The 19,166-nt window shown below is 39.8% G+C and overlaps 1 protein-coding gene across 3 annotated transcripts in view; it reads right to left on the bottom strand.

The window, feature by feature from the left end:
- Positions 1-19,166, bottom strand: part of PRKCA (protein kinase C alpha) — a 145,868-nt gene that overhangs the window by 78,452 nt on the left and 48,250 nt on the right. For all 3 annotated transcript variants that reach the window (XM_021537232.4, XM_085556678.1, XM_021537255.4), the window contains exon 3: positions 8,260-8,342. In XM_021537232.4, coding sequence (XP_021392907.1) covers positions 8,260-8,342 — 83 coding nt within the window. The remainder of the gene's footprint in view (positions 1-8,259; positions 8,343-19,166) is intronic.

The following is a 19,166-nucleotide window of genomic DNA, read 5'->3' as shown; positions in this document are numbered from 1 at the left end:
CTTCAGATTTAACAATCCAACATCTCTACTCATAACTAGGTCAGTCTGTAGGTACTAATACAGACCTTAGAAAATAAAAGTGGATTTTGACTAAGAAAGAATTTCATAAAGCTATTTATAAGAAGAAATGGCCAGGACTTCTTCCTGCTGCATGGTAAGATTTTAGGACTCAAATTATCTTTAATTAAATGTAAATAATTTTTGCAGGAAGGCAACAATAATTTTGGATAATCCCAGATTTTAAATGATTGTAGGTGGAAAAACTATTCTAGAATAAAACCTGGGACAAAGAAACTTAGAACCTTCTCCACAAACATTCCATGTATTTATGTATGGCCTATTTAACATAGGTTTTCTATATATTCTCATGCCAGTCTGTTCCAAACTCCCTCAAACCTCATCACTGCAGTAAGATTGCTTTTTATCCTATTTTTGGACAGGGTAAATCAGAATTTTTATACATCTCTGCTTGTACATGCACACTAAAAGGAACCATTCTCTGCTGCTCACTGGAGTCCCTGCCCAATCAATCATAATTTGCTTTTCATTCCAAGAAATCAGACTCTCAAACTGCACCTGCCTGTGATTTTCCAGGCCCCTTTTCCCACTGGAATGACCAAAGTCCATCTGAAAGATGGAGGAAAAAGCTTTTTTTCCTTTTTGCATATTTTTACCCAATCCCTAGTAACAAAGAATATTGACCCCATGGACTCCCAGTCTGTGATTTACAATTCCCAGCATTGCAATTAGACACCAAGTGCTCAATTTAATGATAATAAAGCAATTAGGTAGATAGGAGAAAAGGCAATTTGCAGACCAAAGATGGATAATTTCTCATCTTATTATAACTTATATAAAAAAGAATGAAGACCTTAAGATTCAGGAAATGCCTTTTCAAGAGGGTTACATAGAAATCACCTTTAAAAAATATACTGTTTCTATTAAGTTTAAATTTAAGACTTTCTTTTTTATAAACTCCTTAATTAATGTCTCTGGAGTTATTAATTTACTATATTCTACCAGTACTTCACTGCCAATAGGGTCTGACCTAAATAAATAACCAGCTTTCAAAATACTCCAAGTTTTGGGCTTTTTTTTTTTTTTTTTTTCTTTTTTTTTCTTTTCTAAAAAAAGAAAGAAAAGTAGCCAAAGCCATGCAGACACTTCTAGCAGCTATTTTTGTAGAGGCTTTAATCTCCTTTCTGGTCCGTTCTCTGCTGGTCTGATGCTCCTGTTGCCATAGAAACAGACCTGAAGGTGCTTTGATACAGATTACAATGGTGTTCCCAACACTGAGACATTTCTTTCATCCTCAGTTCAGCAGGTACTGTTCTCATGGGGACAGAAAGGGAAATGAATAAATCAATCTCTGACTTTTCTATCAATTAAGTTCTCATTAGCAGAATTTATGATATGCTTCTGCCTTTAGTTTATGAGCTCAGCACTGATCACTGGTACTTTAAGGACTGAGGTTCATTAATTACACAGGCCATGCCACAGTTAATTTACTTGCAAGGGAACAGCAAAAATCAAATTATGAAGAGAATCATGACTGGCATCGTCTTAACTTCAGCAGAAGCATCAGGATTTGGTTTTTCAGCACAGGTAATGCACCACTGCCTTAAAATCTGTTTGCATCAATTTCATTGGGCTGCTAGAAAAACCAGATCAATTGCAAAATGACACAGAATATTAAGATAACACTTAATACATGTTCCCTGAGGTCACTGATTACTTCAAGACAAATCCTTAAAATCCAAAGGCTGAAGAAAAGCCTGAGAGCTATTTGGATCTCTTCAGAGTACGACCCCAATAATGAACAGTGGAAATTAGAAAATACAAGAGCATTGGCCAAGAAGGAAACCAAACTGTTCCAGGTGATGCAGAGCATCCTTGGTGCTCTCCCAGCAGCTGCTGGATAAATGGAGCTGCAGAGGAAGAGGGTGGCATTGCTCCCTTCCCAGCCAGGATGTCCCCACCTCCCCTCCCTGCTTCTCCTCTCTCTCTGTTCCAGGGTCACAGCACCTCCACTGAAGAGCTTTGCTCCTTCCTGGGAGTGCAAATTGTTCTTTCCTGCCCTCCCCCAGAGGAGCTTCACTGGAGCTGTGATTTACACCGAGGAGCTGAGGCCACAACTCAGCACAGATCAGCAAACTTCTGCAGCAAGGACAGAGCCCCAGAGACAGAGTCCCCATTCCCAGAGATGGGGACACTCTGGTGACACATTAAAATCGCTCTGAGCATATGGGATCTGCAGTGCTTTTCAAAATTAGCCCACTTGTTTTATTCCAAATTAAGATTGAATCTAATTTTGGTGCAAGAACTGCCACCTCAACAAACAGACAGTGCTAAAAATTGCCAGCATTCTGCAAGGCTCTCTCAGTGGTCTGTCTGTGTCTCTTCTAGCTACTGAGTTCAGTGTGCCATAATCACTCTTTTTTATTTTAAAAACCACATAGTTTTGGGGGTGGAACTTGATAGAAATGTCTATGGTGCATTTTACACATGATATCTCATGTAACAAAACAGATTATTAGTAATTCTTAGGCATTCTTGTCCCCTAAACCCAAATATCAGCACATTTACACAGAGTTTAAAGACTGACACAACAAACTTTTGCCAAGGGGAAACAAGAGCTGACTAGGAAATAATGAATCTCAACCCAAATTGCACAAAACTCAATATATTCTTAACAACTGGAAAATAAGTGCTGATGGAATCATGCCAACTTCAATTTGGGGAGTTTGAAAGATTTAATGGTGAAAATCAGCACCCAGGAGTTGCTGCCACCACAACTGCACCCCATCCACAAGATTTCTTTTTACTATTGGGAATAACTTAGCTGTGAGTTCTCCTTTTATAGACCCACTGCCTAATTGTTCTGCAGTGCTAACTTGTGAAAATCTGGGATATTTTTAGGTTCATCATTTATATACATTTCCTAACTGTCTGAGCAGAGCTCTGTTCAGTGATTAACTCTTACCAGTATCACCTATGTTATATTATCTATTGCACAGGAAAGGCTAGAAAGAAAAATATAAAGTCTACATTTTATGATACATCTATTCAGCACTTGCACTGTACTGGATTGGGAAAATAAAAAAGTATACTCCTTATAAATAAAAAGCTATGAACTTTCAAATCTCAGAGGCTGTAACAAAAATCTAAACTGCTCTCCCAGTGTCTCAGGCACAGACTCCATGAACTGAAAGCCTGAAGGGCTGCAGTGGAGGATGTGAGCAAATGTTCCTTGGGAGTCACACACTGTGCAGGCAGCCACCCAGCACGGATCTCCTTCCCAAGGCTGTTCAGGGAGAGGATTCACACAGCTCCTTTCACACTGCAGGGAAAACTTGTCCATGCAAACGGCCACAGAGCCAGTTTGGAGATTGGATTACAGGGAATGGGTGGGATTTACAGTAGTTATAAAAGTTCATGAACCTGTTCCTTTGTAATTTAATTCTGCTTTTGCTGAGGATTGTTCACTGTAGCTAAAAGCCATTTCAGCTGCAATAAAAGGAGCCTGTGCTTTAATTTAGAAATAGAAAGTACACATGTTTTCTCGGGGGATGATTAATTCAAACACATTCCAGCACAAGAGCTGCTTTCAGGTAACCTGGGAAGCTGCTTGCAGCTACTTCAAAGAAGGCATTTAGGAGAGCAGTGCCACAAACTTCTCAGTACAGGCAGGGGTGGGCAATGCCATGAACCCAGAACCTGCTCCCAGGGCTGGAGGAAAATGAGCCCAGTATTTCCTCAGGGTGCACGGAGCCCTTTTGGGCAGGTTGCCTTCTTTAATTTCTCTGTCTCCTATTAAAAAGCATCTTACCTCTGTCCTGGTTCTGTTCAAATTGGAATTTCACTGTCAACATAACCACACTTTGCAATGAGCCACCGTCACATAGCACCATGGAAAAACACAATTAAAACATTACAGAACCAAGCAACTTTCACCCACTATTAAATTTTAGGGCTTTGAAGTCAAAACCATAGGCAAGAAACCTTTATTTCTACATAAACTACTTTGGATACTCTCCAGAGATTCAAAAGTCAGGGTAACCACAAGAAATAAAATGTTTATTTTTGTAAGGAAAATTATCTCTCTGTCCTGTAAAATTTGTTTAAAGTACTTATGATAAATAACAGTAAGAATAAAAATTTTCAGATCTTTCAGTATCACTTACTGCACTGACTGTGGTCATGCGGATTGTGTTATCTAAGACATAATTTTTGGTAAAAGACTGTGATAATATAGCAAGGAACACCATATTTTGATGAAAATATGTTTGCATTGTAATTGCTTTTTATTAAGAATATTACCTACTGCCTGCATCTAAAAATTATTATTGCAAACAAAATCAATGTGAATAATAATTATCATAATTAGAAACCACAGACATAGAAACACATTGTGTTGTTTCCTTAATCTGTAAATAGAGGGGGCTTTATATTTTCTCTGTTTAGGGAATGCAATGAAAATTTGCATCAGCGCTGTTTAAGAATTACTTCCAAATTCTCATAAAGGCTTCTTTTTAAGAGAACATTTTTGTTAATCTGGCAAGCAGTGAACTGCTTCTTGCCAGGTCTCCCTGCATTTGTGTATCTTTTGTGATGAAGCAAGAAGGTTTTCATCTTAATTAAAAACAAAATATTGCTGGGTAAAGATTGTCTCTTACTCAAAATTCAGATTAGCAATAAAACCTGAACCCCACACCTTAGTGAGATATGGTTGGACTTGACTATCTTCAAGATCCTTTCCATTCTAAGTGATTCAATGATTCTATAATATTTTATTAAATTATATTTGTTGCTGCTCTGGTCTCAAGATGTCCAACGTTTATAACAGTTGTTTTCCATTGTAAAAATCAACTACAGAGTTAAAAGCAAATCAGACAAGCCCTGCTGCTGCATTTCATTATCCTTGGAAAAAGACTGCAAAGCTTTCTGATTAAAATCCCTTTCTAACTAGTTCCATAGTAAATCTTAATCCTGTGCTTCCAGTTACTGCCTTTTCTTCTCTTGAGTTTGGTTTAGTTTTTTTAAATTCCCTAGGCCAGTCAAGCAACCCTCTTTTTCCACTCTAAAACCAGCCTCCTACATGTAAATATGATCTAGAAACATGATTAAATGCCAGTGGGGGAAATAAAATGGGAAAAAAAAAAAATTCAGCATTTCCTGGAACCAAACAGAAAAAGAAATCTGGTCAAGACACCTAAGGCCTCCAGGGCAGACCAGTTATATTAATTTATTCTGGCTTAGTACAGAGGTGATTCTTCAAATCATTTTTCTCAGAGCCTCAGCCATCAAATGAGCAGTGTAACAGTGCAGTAAATGTGGGCATCAGCACTCCCTGAGCCTCAGGGCAAACCCAGCCCCCTGCTGCCACTCTGAACATCAGCATTGCTGAATTAAGAGTTTCCCACAGGTCCCTCAGCACATGAATTTTTAAGGGTCAGTCTTTCTCCTCCCAGCTCTAGAATCACAGAAACTATAAAGTGAAAATCACAGTGGAGCCTCACAGGGCCATCTCCCCACAGAGCACTCAGGGAATAGCCACAGCACAGTGGAGGGAAGGGAACCCCAGTAAAAAAAAAATCTTAATTTCTTCTATTGGCAGCCCCTTGCTCCCCAGACAGCACCACTGCAGTGCCACTCAAGGATGAGCACTTTATTCCCAAGTATTTTTTTCCTTTTGGCACAAACAGACATTCCAACCTCAAATTTCAGCCATTCTGAGTAGAACAAGAAGAGATTAATTTTAAACTTTCCTCTTTTGCACTCACCTTTATTAAGGCATTATTTTGCAAGGACTGCCTAATTTCCATTAAAAGTACAGGGCACCATAATTTAACAGTATTCTGATACACAAAAATTATTATTATCTAATGATTATAATTATTATAATTATTGCTCTGGAAAATTAATTTTATTAATGACAGTATTACTCTTACAATTAATGGAAAGGTTACACTGGAGCATTTGAGTACACAAATTAATTGTGCACCTGCACAAAGTAATTTAGAAAAGGATGTTTTAATATTTAAAAATCTGCTAAATGTTATGATAAGCTTTATAGCACACTACATTTCAGAACAAAGCTTGTAGCAACTGGGAGAGGAATAAATTGCTGAATTGTAAAAGGGTTGAAATTATAGTCAAACATTTCAGTAAATTAAAGTATAATATTCTACAATCCTCTTTGTGTAATAGTACCCACTAATGTAGCACAGTTTTAATAAAACATATTTATTTTCTGATTGCTTTTAATCTTCAAACCTTTTTTGAGCTATTGCTACTGTGTAAATGTTGAAAATGATCATTTGGTAACCCAAATACAGAAACGAGGCATTAGGCTGATTTATTTAATCACTGAGTCCAAAAACCCAAATCACAAAATGCAGTCGGCAATATTAAAGACCGTTAACAACCTCTCACAGATTCTGTCACCGTGAAAAGATTCTCAGTAAAATTAAATGGTCTCACACACAAATGTGTGTTCTCATTTCTGAACTTCAGGTGAACAACCCCAAAGAACCATCTTATAAAAAAACCCAAATAATCAAAAACACATTTAAGAGCCCAACCATACATGATGGACACAGCAGAACTACTCATGAGTGTCAAATCTCAGTCAACAATAACTTCCATTAATATCCTACATCACAACTGAGCACTAAGTTAAAACCTGATTTGGGTTATTCTCCTTGTGGTTTTAGGACTGACCAAAGTAAATCAGAAATCATCTTCTGATTAGAAAATGTAGGTAGATAGTTCATACCTACAAATCATTGCTTGTAGGTATGAACTATATTCAGAGAAGGAGGAATTCAGCAGATATTCTTTAATTGTTCAGACCTTTGCTGAAACTGTGGCCCCTTTGGGCCCAGCTGGGGTTTTGCCATCAACAATCCAGATGAGGGATGAGAACATCACCCACCCAGGGCTTTCAGCCTCTCTGCAGCTCCAGGCACTTCAAATACATAACTCCCAAATTCCAAAACCTGCTTTAGCTGTTAACTACATTTACAGAGCCAAATGCCCCACTGCAAAGCTTAAAGAAATCAGGAACTTTCAGAAAAGCAAAGGTATGAAGAAAAACTTTGGTTTCTTGCTCTTGCCTAATGAATGTTTTATTAGTAAGGTCTCTATCAGCTAAACAAGAGATACTGAACAGGGTAATTATACTTCTAAATCTAGCTTTTTTCTTCTGCACCTAAATATAAATTATGTGAAATAAAATGGAAGTTTTAAAAATTCTCAGTTCTTCAACATCTCCCCATATTTAAATTTTAAAATGAGAGAACTTTTTTAATATCTGAAATTTTCCAAGACCCCTTGTGGCTTCTGCCTATATATTGTTCACTGACCTCCTGGCTGGCATATTGAAACAATCATGAGGAGCTCATTAAAAGCTAGCAGGAAAATTCTTCTGGTGCATTTTATCAGAGGAGATAATAGCCTACAATCTAGAGCATGAATATGTGATAAGAAACAAAACAAAGCCATTCAGACAAAGAACACTTGGAATGTATTGTTCCCATAAGCAGATGTTCAATTACTTCACTGTAAAGTGGGATTTATAAAACCCAAAGAAATGTTATTTTTATGTGAACAAATGAGATCAGTTTATTATTTCAGCAGGGTGACACAAAGATCCTGCACATGTGTCTCACCAGGAAGGCAGATGTGTGGAGAGGAAAACCTGGTTGTGGACCAAAAATGCTGCAGAAGTACTGACAGAGCAGGATGGAATGGGAGTAGCCAGACTCCTAGACTAGCACAAACATGAAAATAAAATAAAAACCCAGTAAGCCAGCTGGCTCAAGATTAAATTGTCATTTAACTGGAGCTACAGATCTTTGTGTGCAGTGAGACAAGGACCAGAGACAGCTCAAAACATACACTCTGAGATAAGATAGATACTAAGAAAGCTCAGAAAAAGCTTCAGCCCTTCTGGGAATTGCTAATGTCAAATAAATCCAACATAAAGCAAAGAAAATGAAATGCTGATTCATGGCTTGGTGAGCACCTCAAGGTTGTCACATTCTGAGGACATTGTTCTTGGTCACACACTCAAGCTTACTGCTCTTACCAAAAATAGATTTTTCAGTCCATAAATGTTCACTTCACAACTGTTAAAACCCACTTGGACTCAATTATCTGACGTGAAGAACCCATTGATCCTGTCTGTAATCCTCTCTCATGGGTGTAACAACATAAATCCGTGTAAAGCAGTGTCTGAAATGTCAATGTACTCACATCAGTGTCAGGCCCCTTGTCAGCCCCAGGACAGGAGAAGGTAACGAACTCATGGCACCTCTTATGAACCACAAAACAGCAAACTGGCAAAACAAAGGGAAACAACAGTTAGAGTGGTTGGTGGTGCAACAAATATAAAATAAAACTTAAATATTTCACGTGTAATCAAGCTGAGTCCCATGTAAAATAAAGATACAAGCCATCAAGCAAACACAGTGATTAAAGAGGAGATAAGCATTCACATTTAAAAACCAAGAGACTGCACAATGATAAATCTTTAATGCTGGAGACAGCCCACAGTGCTCAAATACAGCATGAGATAAGCAGTTCTACAAGGCCACATTTCCTGAATCTCAATCCTGCTCTGTCACAGGAGGCCAAAGTGAGGAATGTGAAGCTGGAATGAAACCCATCCTTGGGTGTGGGATTTGCTCCCCTGCATGCCTGGGGAAGGTCTCTATGAAAATCCTAATCTTCCCCAGTTAATTCCTTCTGTGAGGAACCAGATCTCTCTCTGAGTGAGGCTGTTCTAGAGAACAAAGTGTTCTCATAGCACAGAATGGCAGGAGATAATGGGAAAAGAAAATTAGCTCCTGATTGCAATGTGAAGCCCATTTAAAATTTATGAATGATCTCAGAGAATTTTTTCTTTCTCAGATAAAAAAGCTCCTGCCAGGGGATTGAGGCCATCGGTTGTCACACAGCATAGGACACCATCCCTCCAAACCACAGCAAAAGAACAATCTGCTTGAGGGTGCTGAGTTTAAGAGTCAGTATTCCAGCTTTTCACCCCCACTATGGCCTCTTTCATAATATTAAACATAGTCCAGGTATTTTGAAATTGGTCCACATTTCGATGAAACAGATAATCAAGATTTAAGATTGAAAAAACCTTGTAATAAACACCATGCCATCAAACAGTGAGTCAGGAGACTATAATGAAATGATTTAAAAGTAATTCACAGCTTGTTTATAGGTAATGCATTCTCTGAATACTTGAAATTTTGCATTTCCAACACATAAAAACACACTATTTCCCAAATCTCAAGAATAAAATAGACTTGAATTGCTGAACAACTGCAAACATTGAATTTCCTCAACTTCAGGGGAAAACATATTAAATTTACTAAATTGTTCTAAAGAGCTCATTGCATGAGGCAACTTTAACACTTTTCTTTCCCATTTAAAACAGCCGTGAATTGATTTCATAAATAAAAAGTGAAGAGGGCTGTGGCCAGGTGCAGGTCACTGCAGACACAGCCGTGATCCCATCAACGCCAGCCTGGCCTCATCCCCACCCTGTCTGCCTTTAGAGTCTAATCACCCTTCTCTCCCTCCCAGCTATTTTTCATCAGTATCCCATGCAGAAATGGTTCCCAACGTGGCATATGTTCATTCTTTGGGCAAGGGGAATAAAGTGGGTTTTGCTCCATGGATTCCAGATTAGCTCTGCTGGCTCCGCTTGAGCCACAGCTCTGGCTCCGTGGTGCTGCCCACTTGGTTGTCTAGTTTGTTAATCAACCTAAATCCCAGTGAATCCTGCAATTATCATTTTGATGGTTTGTTTTCTACCAACTGAAAGATCACTAAGTGGCAATTACCATTAATATTACTTGCAGCTGAGTCATATTTTACTTTCAGATTATATTTTTGGTTCCAGATCTCCCAGTCTCAAGGACAATAGACTGATTAGTGTTTTCATTAATAAACCAGATGCAAAAAAAAATTTAAAAATTGGAATCTCGGTATATCCTTCAGAAAATAAAGAAGTTTACGAATTATTTTTGTAAAAGTTGCAAAATATCATGTGATAATCAATGCAAAAGATCTGAGACATATTATGGGAATATCTGGAGATTTGTAGAATGGAGCTGCTTCACCAATGCCTGCCATTCCAATTCAGACCTTGGAGTGGCTGCTCCAGCTCTGCCTTTATTCAGCAATATGTGCAAGGAAAATTGAGTATCTGGGCATCTGTTTTGGGCAGAATTTCTGGAACATCACAGCCACGTCCTGTCTCTGAGCTAAAGCCTCTCAGAGCGTGTGAAGGAATTCATTCAACCAGAGACAATGTCGACCTTGTTTTTAATATGATTAAGCATGGAGATAAAGACATGGGAAGAGAAGCGCCACTGTTTGCTCCAGCCCATGAACTTTAGCTGTGAACTTCCCTGGAAACGATGCTCATGACACTGCAATGGAAAGGACAACTCAGCTGCCAGAGTAAGCAAACCACGGAGGATTTGTCCTTTTGGACCCGGGCTACACCTCAAAACTGTGTGCTAACACCTTGATTATCAGTGTTGGTTACTGAAGTCTCAAAACTGAATTTGTGTTCAGCCTAATAACAGACTTTGATAGGAGCTGAGGCAACTCAACATGGACAGCCTTGATTCTTTTTCCTTTATTTCCCATTTCTAATGGGTGACTTATCTCCAAAAAGCCTGGTTCTTTAATAAGTGATCCAAAAGCATCAGACCTGTCTCACTTTTTGAGAATACTCAAAAGAAAACCAAAGACTTTGACACAGAAATAAACAATGCAACAAGCAACTTTCATGGAATCATAAATCCAAAGGGAAAAGAACAAGTGTCAACTGAAATCCATTGGACAGCCATCATTTCTGTACATATAATTTAACATCCAAATTTATAAGTTGAAATCCAGCCATTGGACTGTATTTTAGCATTTGTTTTTAGTGTTTTCTTTATTTCATGAAGCAACACAGATCTGGAGAACTCATGTAAAAATTTACTTCAGCTAAGTGTAAACGAAGTGTCATCTGCCCAAAATAATGTGCCATTTTTTTTTTTTAGGAATAGAGATAAAAAATAACCTCTCACTTGTTACTTGTTTTGAAGATGTTAAGAGCTTCACCTCACTTCCTGCAACTGTAACGACATCACATTATGTTCACCACCTTCATGTAATGAAAGTTGTATTACACTGCTTTGCAGAGGCTGCCAGGAAATTTGTTCCTTTACACTTTACCATGAGCTGAAGTGAGCTGGCACACATTATGCAGAGTAGCTTGAGAGCAAAGTGGCTCTCGAGGCTGACAGCTAAAATTAAAAGAAAATTATTGAGGTATTTTCATGTTTTGACAGCATGATTTTGATCTGTGGTATATATATAGAATCTGGCTGCGAGCTTCCATCCTCTCCAGCTCTGGACTTGCTGGAGCCAAAGGTTCCCTGAGCCCAGGGAGGGGAACAGGGAGGGATGCAGGGAACAAAACAGGCCTTGTGCTGCAAACCAGACTAACTGCTCACTCCCTGCTGGCACGTGGCATCGCCCTGGCTGCTCCCTGCCCTCCCAGAGAGCAGAAAATGCCAACTGGGCACCACAAAACCAAGGAAGAATCTGGAGCACTCAGAGCATTCTCAGAGAAAACAAGCTGAAGTTTCTCCACAGGGTCTGTGGGATTTATGGTACATAATGGAGGGCAATTCATTCTACCCAGCACTGCTCTGTCCAGGCACAGCACTGAGAAAAACATCTTGTTATCAATAATATATACATATATATATATATATATATATATGTTGTCACTTGGAGTTACAAGGCTCCACTGTCAATTTCCAGCTTTATTCCAGATTATGTGGAGTGAAAAGATTATAATGATACATGGTCAGGTGAGAGTTCTCTGCTAAAAGCTACTGCTACTAATGGCTTTCATATATGACACAAATGGATGGGACCAGAGTGAAGTACTGCAATCATAAATAACAGAAACAGAAGCAATCTTCCCTATTAGATGATCTATAAAGAAGAAAAGCCATTGCTGAGCCCACACATCTCTCAGCCATATCTCTGAAGATCTCCACAATCACAAGGGGTAGAACAAGAAGAATAAGGCGTAAAAAATATCAAAAGTCACATGCTTTACAACTGAGAACTATTAGAAAAGGTCAAGAGATTTATTTATTTTTTTTTAAATCACTTGTAAACTCCCACTTTTGGAAGAAAAAGAACAGAGTAGGTGAGGCTTTCTACTAGATATAAATAGCTCTACTACACCACAGTATTTATTTATTTATTCAGTAAAACAAATTCAGCTGTATTTGCCAGAGAGCCAACTGAACTGCCAGTTACCATCTACAAAGAAATCAGTGAGCCTTTTTCAAGTCATCTTTGACTTATTTTTGTAATCATACAATTATTAAGGTTGGAAAAGAACACCAAAACCATCAAGTCCAACCATAAAACAAATACCACTCTACCCACTGACCAATAGTCAAGACTATTGTCCCAACTCAAACAGATAACATTTTAACCAGTGTAGAAATCACACCTTTTCCTATGTAAACCAGCCCCAAAGCTGTGGCTCCACTGCCATGGCATTACTGGGTGTCCCACAACAACAGGCACATAATTTGTTTCCAGGTTTCAGGCATTGATTATTCCACAGTGTTGCAGTAAGGTAGAAAAATCATTTAAAAAGGCTCCATATAATCAAGCCTGATCTCCTAAAATCAGTGCCTGGCCTTGTCAAGGTAGCCTTTGCAATTTCACAAGTGAAAGCAATCCTGGTGTGAGCAGTTCATTAACAGAACAATTTATTCCTGGGTGAAAGCCAACTAGCATCTGTATAAACTCTTTTTATACTGTTAGTTGGAAAAATAAAAACTGTCTCTCACAAACAACTTTTCCTGCAGGTACACCCCGGGGGTTTGAGTGACCAATCAATACAGGATAACAACTTGTTACTAACCAAGAAAATAATTGGAAAGAAAGCTCCTGGCCAATTAGAGTCACCCATGAGGTCTGTAAAACTGTATAAAAATGAGTTATGTGAATAAAGAATGGGCTTTTTCCACCATGAGGAAAATGGAGTCCCATGTGATTTATTCCCATAGCAGGGGAAGCAGCACTGGAGGTCTCGTGGGCAGCAAGAGGGAAATAACTCCGTGCACACTCTGTTGTTGGGTTCCTGCCTTGGGGCTTTTAAATCAGAACTGGACCAAGGAGTTCCCAGAGAGGTTCAGGAAGAACAAAACTCTCCCTGGGTTACTCTCAGAGGGCTCAGAGGGGTGTGGAGCAGGGAGCCATGGCTGTGCTGCTGCTCCACACGCTTGGCATTCTCACTGAGGCCACAGAATCTCCCCAGGGGCCCAACTCCGTGGCTGCCCTGTGTCTTCTGCACAGCACTAAGCAATGAATGAATGAATGAATGAATGAATGTGCCACATGGCATGTGTTAGATCATCCTGAGATTAAATATAGCAATTACAATAAACAGAAATACAGTAGTACTTAAAAATAGACAAACCAATTAAATCCCAACTACATTTGTTGTTTAAATAAGTACTGTTTAAATAAGTTTACTAGGAATAGATAAAAAAGAAGAGTAGCAATTAAGATATAGGATGTAGCAATATTTGTCCTCCTCCTCTTCTGAACATATATAACTTGTAAAAACATAATGAATCCCTTTTACAGGGATTTAAATATAAGCAAGGCTGTAGATTATAAAGCAATGACAAGTCACAAGCAGCCCTAACTTTTACTGCTACCAACATACTGAATCCACTGAGAATTTTTAAAAACTGAATTACCCTAACTTTTCCAGCATATATAATTTATAATACACCAGCTTGCTTTTGTGCCAGCGTTTCACCCCATCTAGAAGGAAGTGCTGTCTCAGGAGAGTAGCCAGGCTAACACTTACAACTGCTTTATGCAATCTTTCCACTTGGCATTTCCCACTCCTTTCTGACTAAACCAGCCTGGAGCCCAGCAAGACACAGTCTGTTCCAAGCTAAGACAGAGAATAAGAAAAACAATGTCTCTGCCCATCACCTTAACCTAAGCTTCTTAAAGCTCTTTTGTGAGCCCACAAGGTCACACAGCACCTTCTTTCTGCACTAATCTGTCTATGGCTACACATTCCCTTGCTCGTGGGCTACCTTCATTTTCATTGTTGTTTCCGCAAAACTCAAGCTACCTTCTCAAAAATCTACCCTAGGGCAAGGTACAGAAATACATGAAATCAATATTGATAAATTGTTATTTCTATTTCTAAAGCTCCTGCTAATAATTGTCTACCTGCTAATAATTGCTCTGCCTAATCTCAAGTTCATACCTCTGACCTTGCTGCAGATTTTCTGCTTGGTCAAGTTCAATTAGACTAAAAAAACTCAGGTGGAGGACAGAAATATGACCACTGTAAACTCTGCTGTTTAATTTAATTTTTTTTTTTTTATATTATTTGAGAGAAAGTAACGGTTAAATGCAACAATATCTTATTTGTGTGAAAGGATTATACATATCCTCTGGACAGTCTTAACTACTCAGGTCATTAACTCCTTTACACTAAGTAGAAAACAGATGGATGTCTCTGATAAGCTGGCTTTGCAAGCTCCACAACAGTGTGAAAATACAGGCTGTGTGCCTGGCAGGGAATGCATATGCATTTACATTTACCCAAACAACTTTGGCAGAACTGGCAGTACCGTGGGATAAAATGATAAATATATACCTGCACATTTTAAATTAGAAATTTATACCTAACACGCTTTTGAAGCAGTTTGGATTTAGTAAAATACCTCACATAGCACATTCAAATCTGTCTGAATACTATATTCAGATACATATTATACCAGATTTGTAATTTCTGCCTTCCATACAGGAAAAAGAAGGTACTTGATATATTTTATTCTACTGAAACTGCAGCACAATATTTGCAAAACTGAAGAAGAGTTTCAAAATATTAAAGGATGTAATGTAATATGAAATATTCAGTGCTGTTTCAATCTACTTGTTAATTATATACTTTCTGAGACAGACCTCTGTTTCCATGTAAAGCCCTTGCTAAAATTTCACAAAACCATTAATCTCCCTCCTTTGAGGTGTCCCATTTTATAAATGAATAATAACCCAGAAACCATCTATCAAAACCAGTGCTGAAATACCTATTTTGAGAACTCGTACCAACAAAAAAGGTGACCCACAATCATAGACTTTTTCTATCTCTTCTGCAGTTTGAATTCACTTCAGCTGAAGAAGCTGCTGCTGTAAATGTGTTTTCTGCAGCCACAAAGCCCCTCTGGGTGCTGCTCTCATCTGCTCTGGAGCTGGGCACAGGCACAGCAGTGAGGAATTAAAGAGCTAGCACAATAGCAGAGCCCAGAACTGCTTCCTGAGAACGCTGAGCAGTTGTTCTTCAGATGTCTCAGCTATTTCAGCAGTGACCCCAATTGCAGAAATGGGATGTTTAAACAGAGCAGCTCTTTCAGTTTGAGGCATCACCCAGCACAAAACCCAAGGGGCTGGGAGAGGGAGCAGGAGGAAGCAGCTCATATTAAAATGACGTATTTTAAGGCTGTATGAAACGATGGGATACAAGCTGAAACCAACTCTCCAGAGCAGAATGCAGCTGTTGGGTTGCATTTTGTTCTGTAATACAGCTGGAATCCCAGACACTGACAGCAAGCAAAGAGCTTTTGGAAAATCACAGTGGCAGCCTCTACAAGAGAATCTCCCACAGCATGAAAAATGAGGTGCTCAGTGAGTAAACCATCTCTGGAGCCAAGAGCAAGTGCAGTGGCTTTGCTCTTGCAGGAGCAGCCACGGTGCCACGGTGCCTTCTCCCAGCTCTGCCCCGCACCCCGGGCCAGGACCAGCTGGGCAGAGCCCAGGAGCTGCCAGAGCTGCTCCCCGCTGCCAGCCGAGCTGAAACAGCTCTGGTCACTCGGGGAATGCAGGAACACAAGTTTCTGAAAGACTTATGTGGCTTCTTAATCTTTCACCTGATGTTAAATCACCCCACAGTCAACTGAACGCGGCCTGGGCCGCGCTCCCAGGGAATGGCTGAACCCCCCAAGAGCTCCGGGTGTGGAAAACTGATGGAATAAGGAAAGCACACTCATACAGCTCGAGGGTCTACCATGAACCCTTTAGCAGCGACCTTATAGATTGTTGTTCCCAGCATCCCATCCTCATCTTAATTCACAACCATAAACCAAAGCATTTCCTGGGAGTACGATTTGTAAGGACACCAACACAATAAGGGAGATGCCAGAGCTGAATGCTGAACATTAAAGTATTTTGGGGTATTATGAATTTAAGCTTTCAGTTGTGTTTGAGAAGCCCTATAACGTGCTAACAAAATTAATGAACCTCCCTTGCCAGCAAACACAAGCCACACACTAATTTCATTATTGCCAAATAATGTTTATTTTTCTTCAGGGTGGCAAGAAGTGAGACTAGGATGACACTGAACAAGCTGTTAGAGATATGAACAGAGCCATACCCTAAGCACTGAACCACAAGAAATAAACTTCCTGCAATACCTGTTAGGACACAATCCTGACTGGAGATTTGTATGAGGAGAGCTGAGAGGCTCCAAGGTGATCAGCAGATGACTTTGGATGTGAAGTGATCCCCTGGAAGGTGCAAAGGAGGGGGTGGGATGATGTCAGAAGATGTCACACAGCAGCAATTCGTGTTGCTCTAAGGTAATGAGCCTCTCACCTCCTCTCCTCTCCAGGTTTTTGGATGACTACAACCTCACAGAGCCAGCAGCCTCCTGCCATCCCTGCCCTGAGGCCTCCACACATTCCATTCCAAGAAAACAGAAACACACATTATTTTGGTTTGTTTTGCCAGTAATTATTCTCTGCCTGTCTAAACCTACCAAAAGTGTGTCTTGAATAGAGAAAATTATTTTAAAACAGGAAGGTTCAAAAGACACAGCTGAAATTTTCAAAGGATATGGAGGAAAAAGATCAAATTCAGCTCCTTTTGCACATAATGGTTACTAATAAAACCAACTGATAATTCCTGGTTACTAATAAAAAACAGATACTAACTCCTTTAGACACCTTTCTCAAAGAATTCAGGCTAGTTTATAAAATCCTATCCACCCATTCTCTTTCAGCAGTAGTATTATATCAAAAAATTGAAGAGGTTTTGTTAATTAAAGATTTCTCCAGTTCCAGTTTCTCTTCATTATTTCCATGTTACCCAACAGATGCCCAATATTTGTTGCAAGTCTTATCCAATTACATACATCTTATTAAAGGGTCATCTGCTAGAAACTTCAATATCACTTTCCTGCTCTCATCAGTCACTGTAAACATTTAATCTCAAAGAAACTGCAACTTCTCAGGAAGAAAAACAAAATACACAAAAAATGTGAACTCCACATTAGACTAATTACAGTTAGAAATTTGTTGCCAATGTAAGACAACACACAAGACAAAACACACATTTGGAAACCAATTAAAGAATTAAGAATATTCACCCTCAGATTTCCACAGTAAGTTTGGCGGGTATATTATTTACTCATAACAAGCAGATTAATTTTGTAGGTTTGGAAGATATCAAAATTACATGGTTGACTAAAAGACATGAGTTACAGTAAATCATTCCAATAGCAAAAGTGATATTTACAAGAAGTACCTGAGGGCTCAGAGATTGGCAGTACATAAATAACAAAATATGATACCATGGAAACATATAATTTAATTATGAAAAAAAAATATATATTTGCTGTAAACCATTTAATGAAAAAAAAAAATCAAAACAAAGAAGGAGCTAAGATGGGAGATTTCCAGCAAGAAAACCCCGTGGCAACAGTCAGTGGGATTTTTCACCAGGTAGAATCACAGGACCATAGACTGGTTTGGGTTGGAAGGGACTTTAAAATCATCCTGTCACACCCCTGCCATGGCAGGGACACTTCCCCTGTCCCAGCTGCTCCCAGCCCTTCCAGCCCAGCCTTGGGCACTGCCAGGGATCCAGGGGCTGCTCTGGGCACCTGTGCCAGGGCCTGCCCAGCCTCACAGGGAAGGATTTTTCCTAATTTCTAATCTAAATCTACCATCAGTTTGAAGCCATTCTCCTTTGTCCAGTCACCACAGACTCTCGTGAACACTCCCTTTACGTTCCCTGTAACTTTTAAAGGTACATTTTGAGCATGAATAGAGAACACCTGAGCAAGCAGTGCCCATCAGGGCATGAGCCCAGCAGCAGGCGTGCAGGCAAAGCCCTCCAGGGCTGGCCCAGCTGTAGGGAGCACTGGGCTCCAGGATGGTTTAGATTAATGAATGAGAGATCTCTGAAGGCTGCTCTTAGGATATCAGGTTTATTAGGGATGGAGAATGGTCTTGTTTGGAGCTGCCAGACGCAGCACGGGACAAGGCAAGAGGGGATGGAGGAAGGGAGAGACAAGAGGATGCTCTAGGAGAGGGTGGAAGTTCTAAAAGGGGGGAAGATCCAAGAGAGGGGAAGTTCCAAGAGAGCATCTGGCCCCTCAGAGCCCCTTATCAGGGGCTTCAAGGTGGGCTGGAACAAGGCTCGGGCCAATGGGGTTACAGGCTCTTGATGTTTTAGGGGAGGGATACAGGTGCTGGGTGAACCATACATTTTGGGGGGTGAGATGGAACAGTCGATTTGACTTTTGGACCTATCTGTAGGTAAGGGTATTGTCCAGCCAGTTGGGAGGATTGTTTTCATCCTGGCTGTATTATTATGAATAATTATATTTATCCATCCTTCCCAACACCCAGCTCAGCTCTTTGCACTCCTGGGGCAGCACATCCTCAGCAGGCAGAGCTGACAGAGCCATCATTTCCTCAGTCACGGGGAAGTAGCCACTTCACTTTGACATATAGCACATTGCTGTCAGAACCAGTGGCCCTGCCTGCTTGTTTCCATGTCCAAACACTTCTGCAGTGCATTTTTTTTTTTTTTGGCAGTGTTAGGTTTTAGCTGGAGCAGTTCCCCAAGTTAGCTCAATACGCAGCACATGGAAGCTCAGACAGCACAAAAACAGAACTGCAGGACCACCAGAGTAGCTGAGATTTCTACCAGGGAAAGTATCCATCTAATAAAAACCTGTATCAGTGTTGAAACTCAATCCTTCTGGCATGATTAGGTCAAAGAACTGAGACGATTTCTCC

The sequence above is a fragment of the Lonchura striata genome, chromosome 18 (genome assembly GCF_050655825.1).
Source record: "Lonchura striata isolate lonStrDom1 chromosome 18, ASM5065582v1, whole genome shotgun sequence".
Taxonomy (NCBI): domain Eukaryota; kingdom Metazoa; phylum Chordata; class Aves; order Passeriformes; family Estrildidae; genus Lonchura; species Lonchura striata.
The sequence above is the reverse complement of the archived record's forward strand: the minus strand, read 5'-3'. Positions and strand labels throughout refer to the sequence as shown.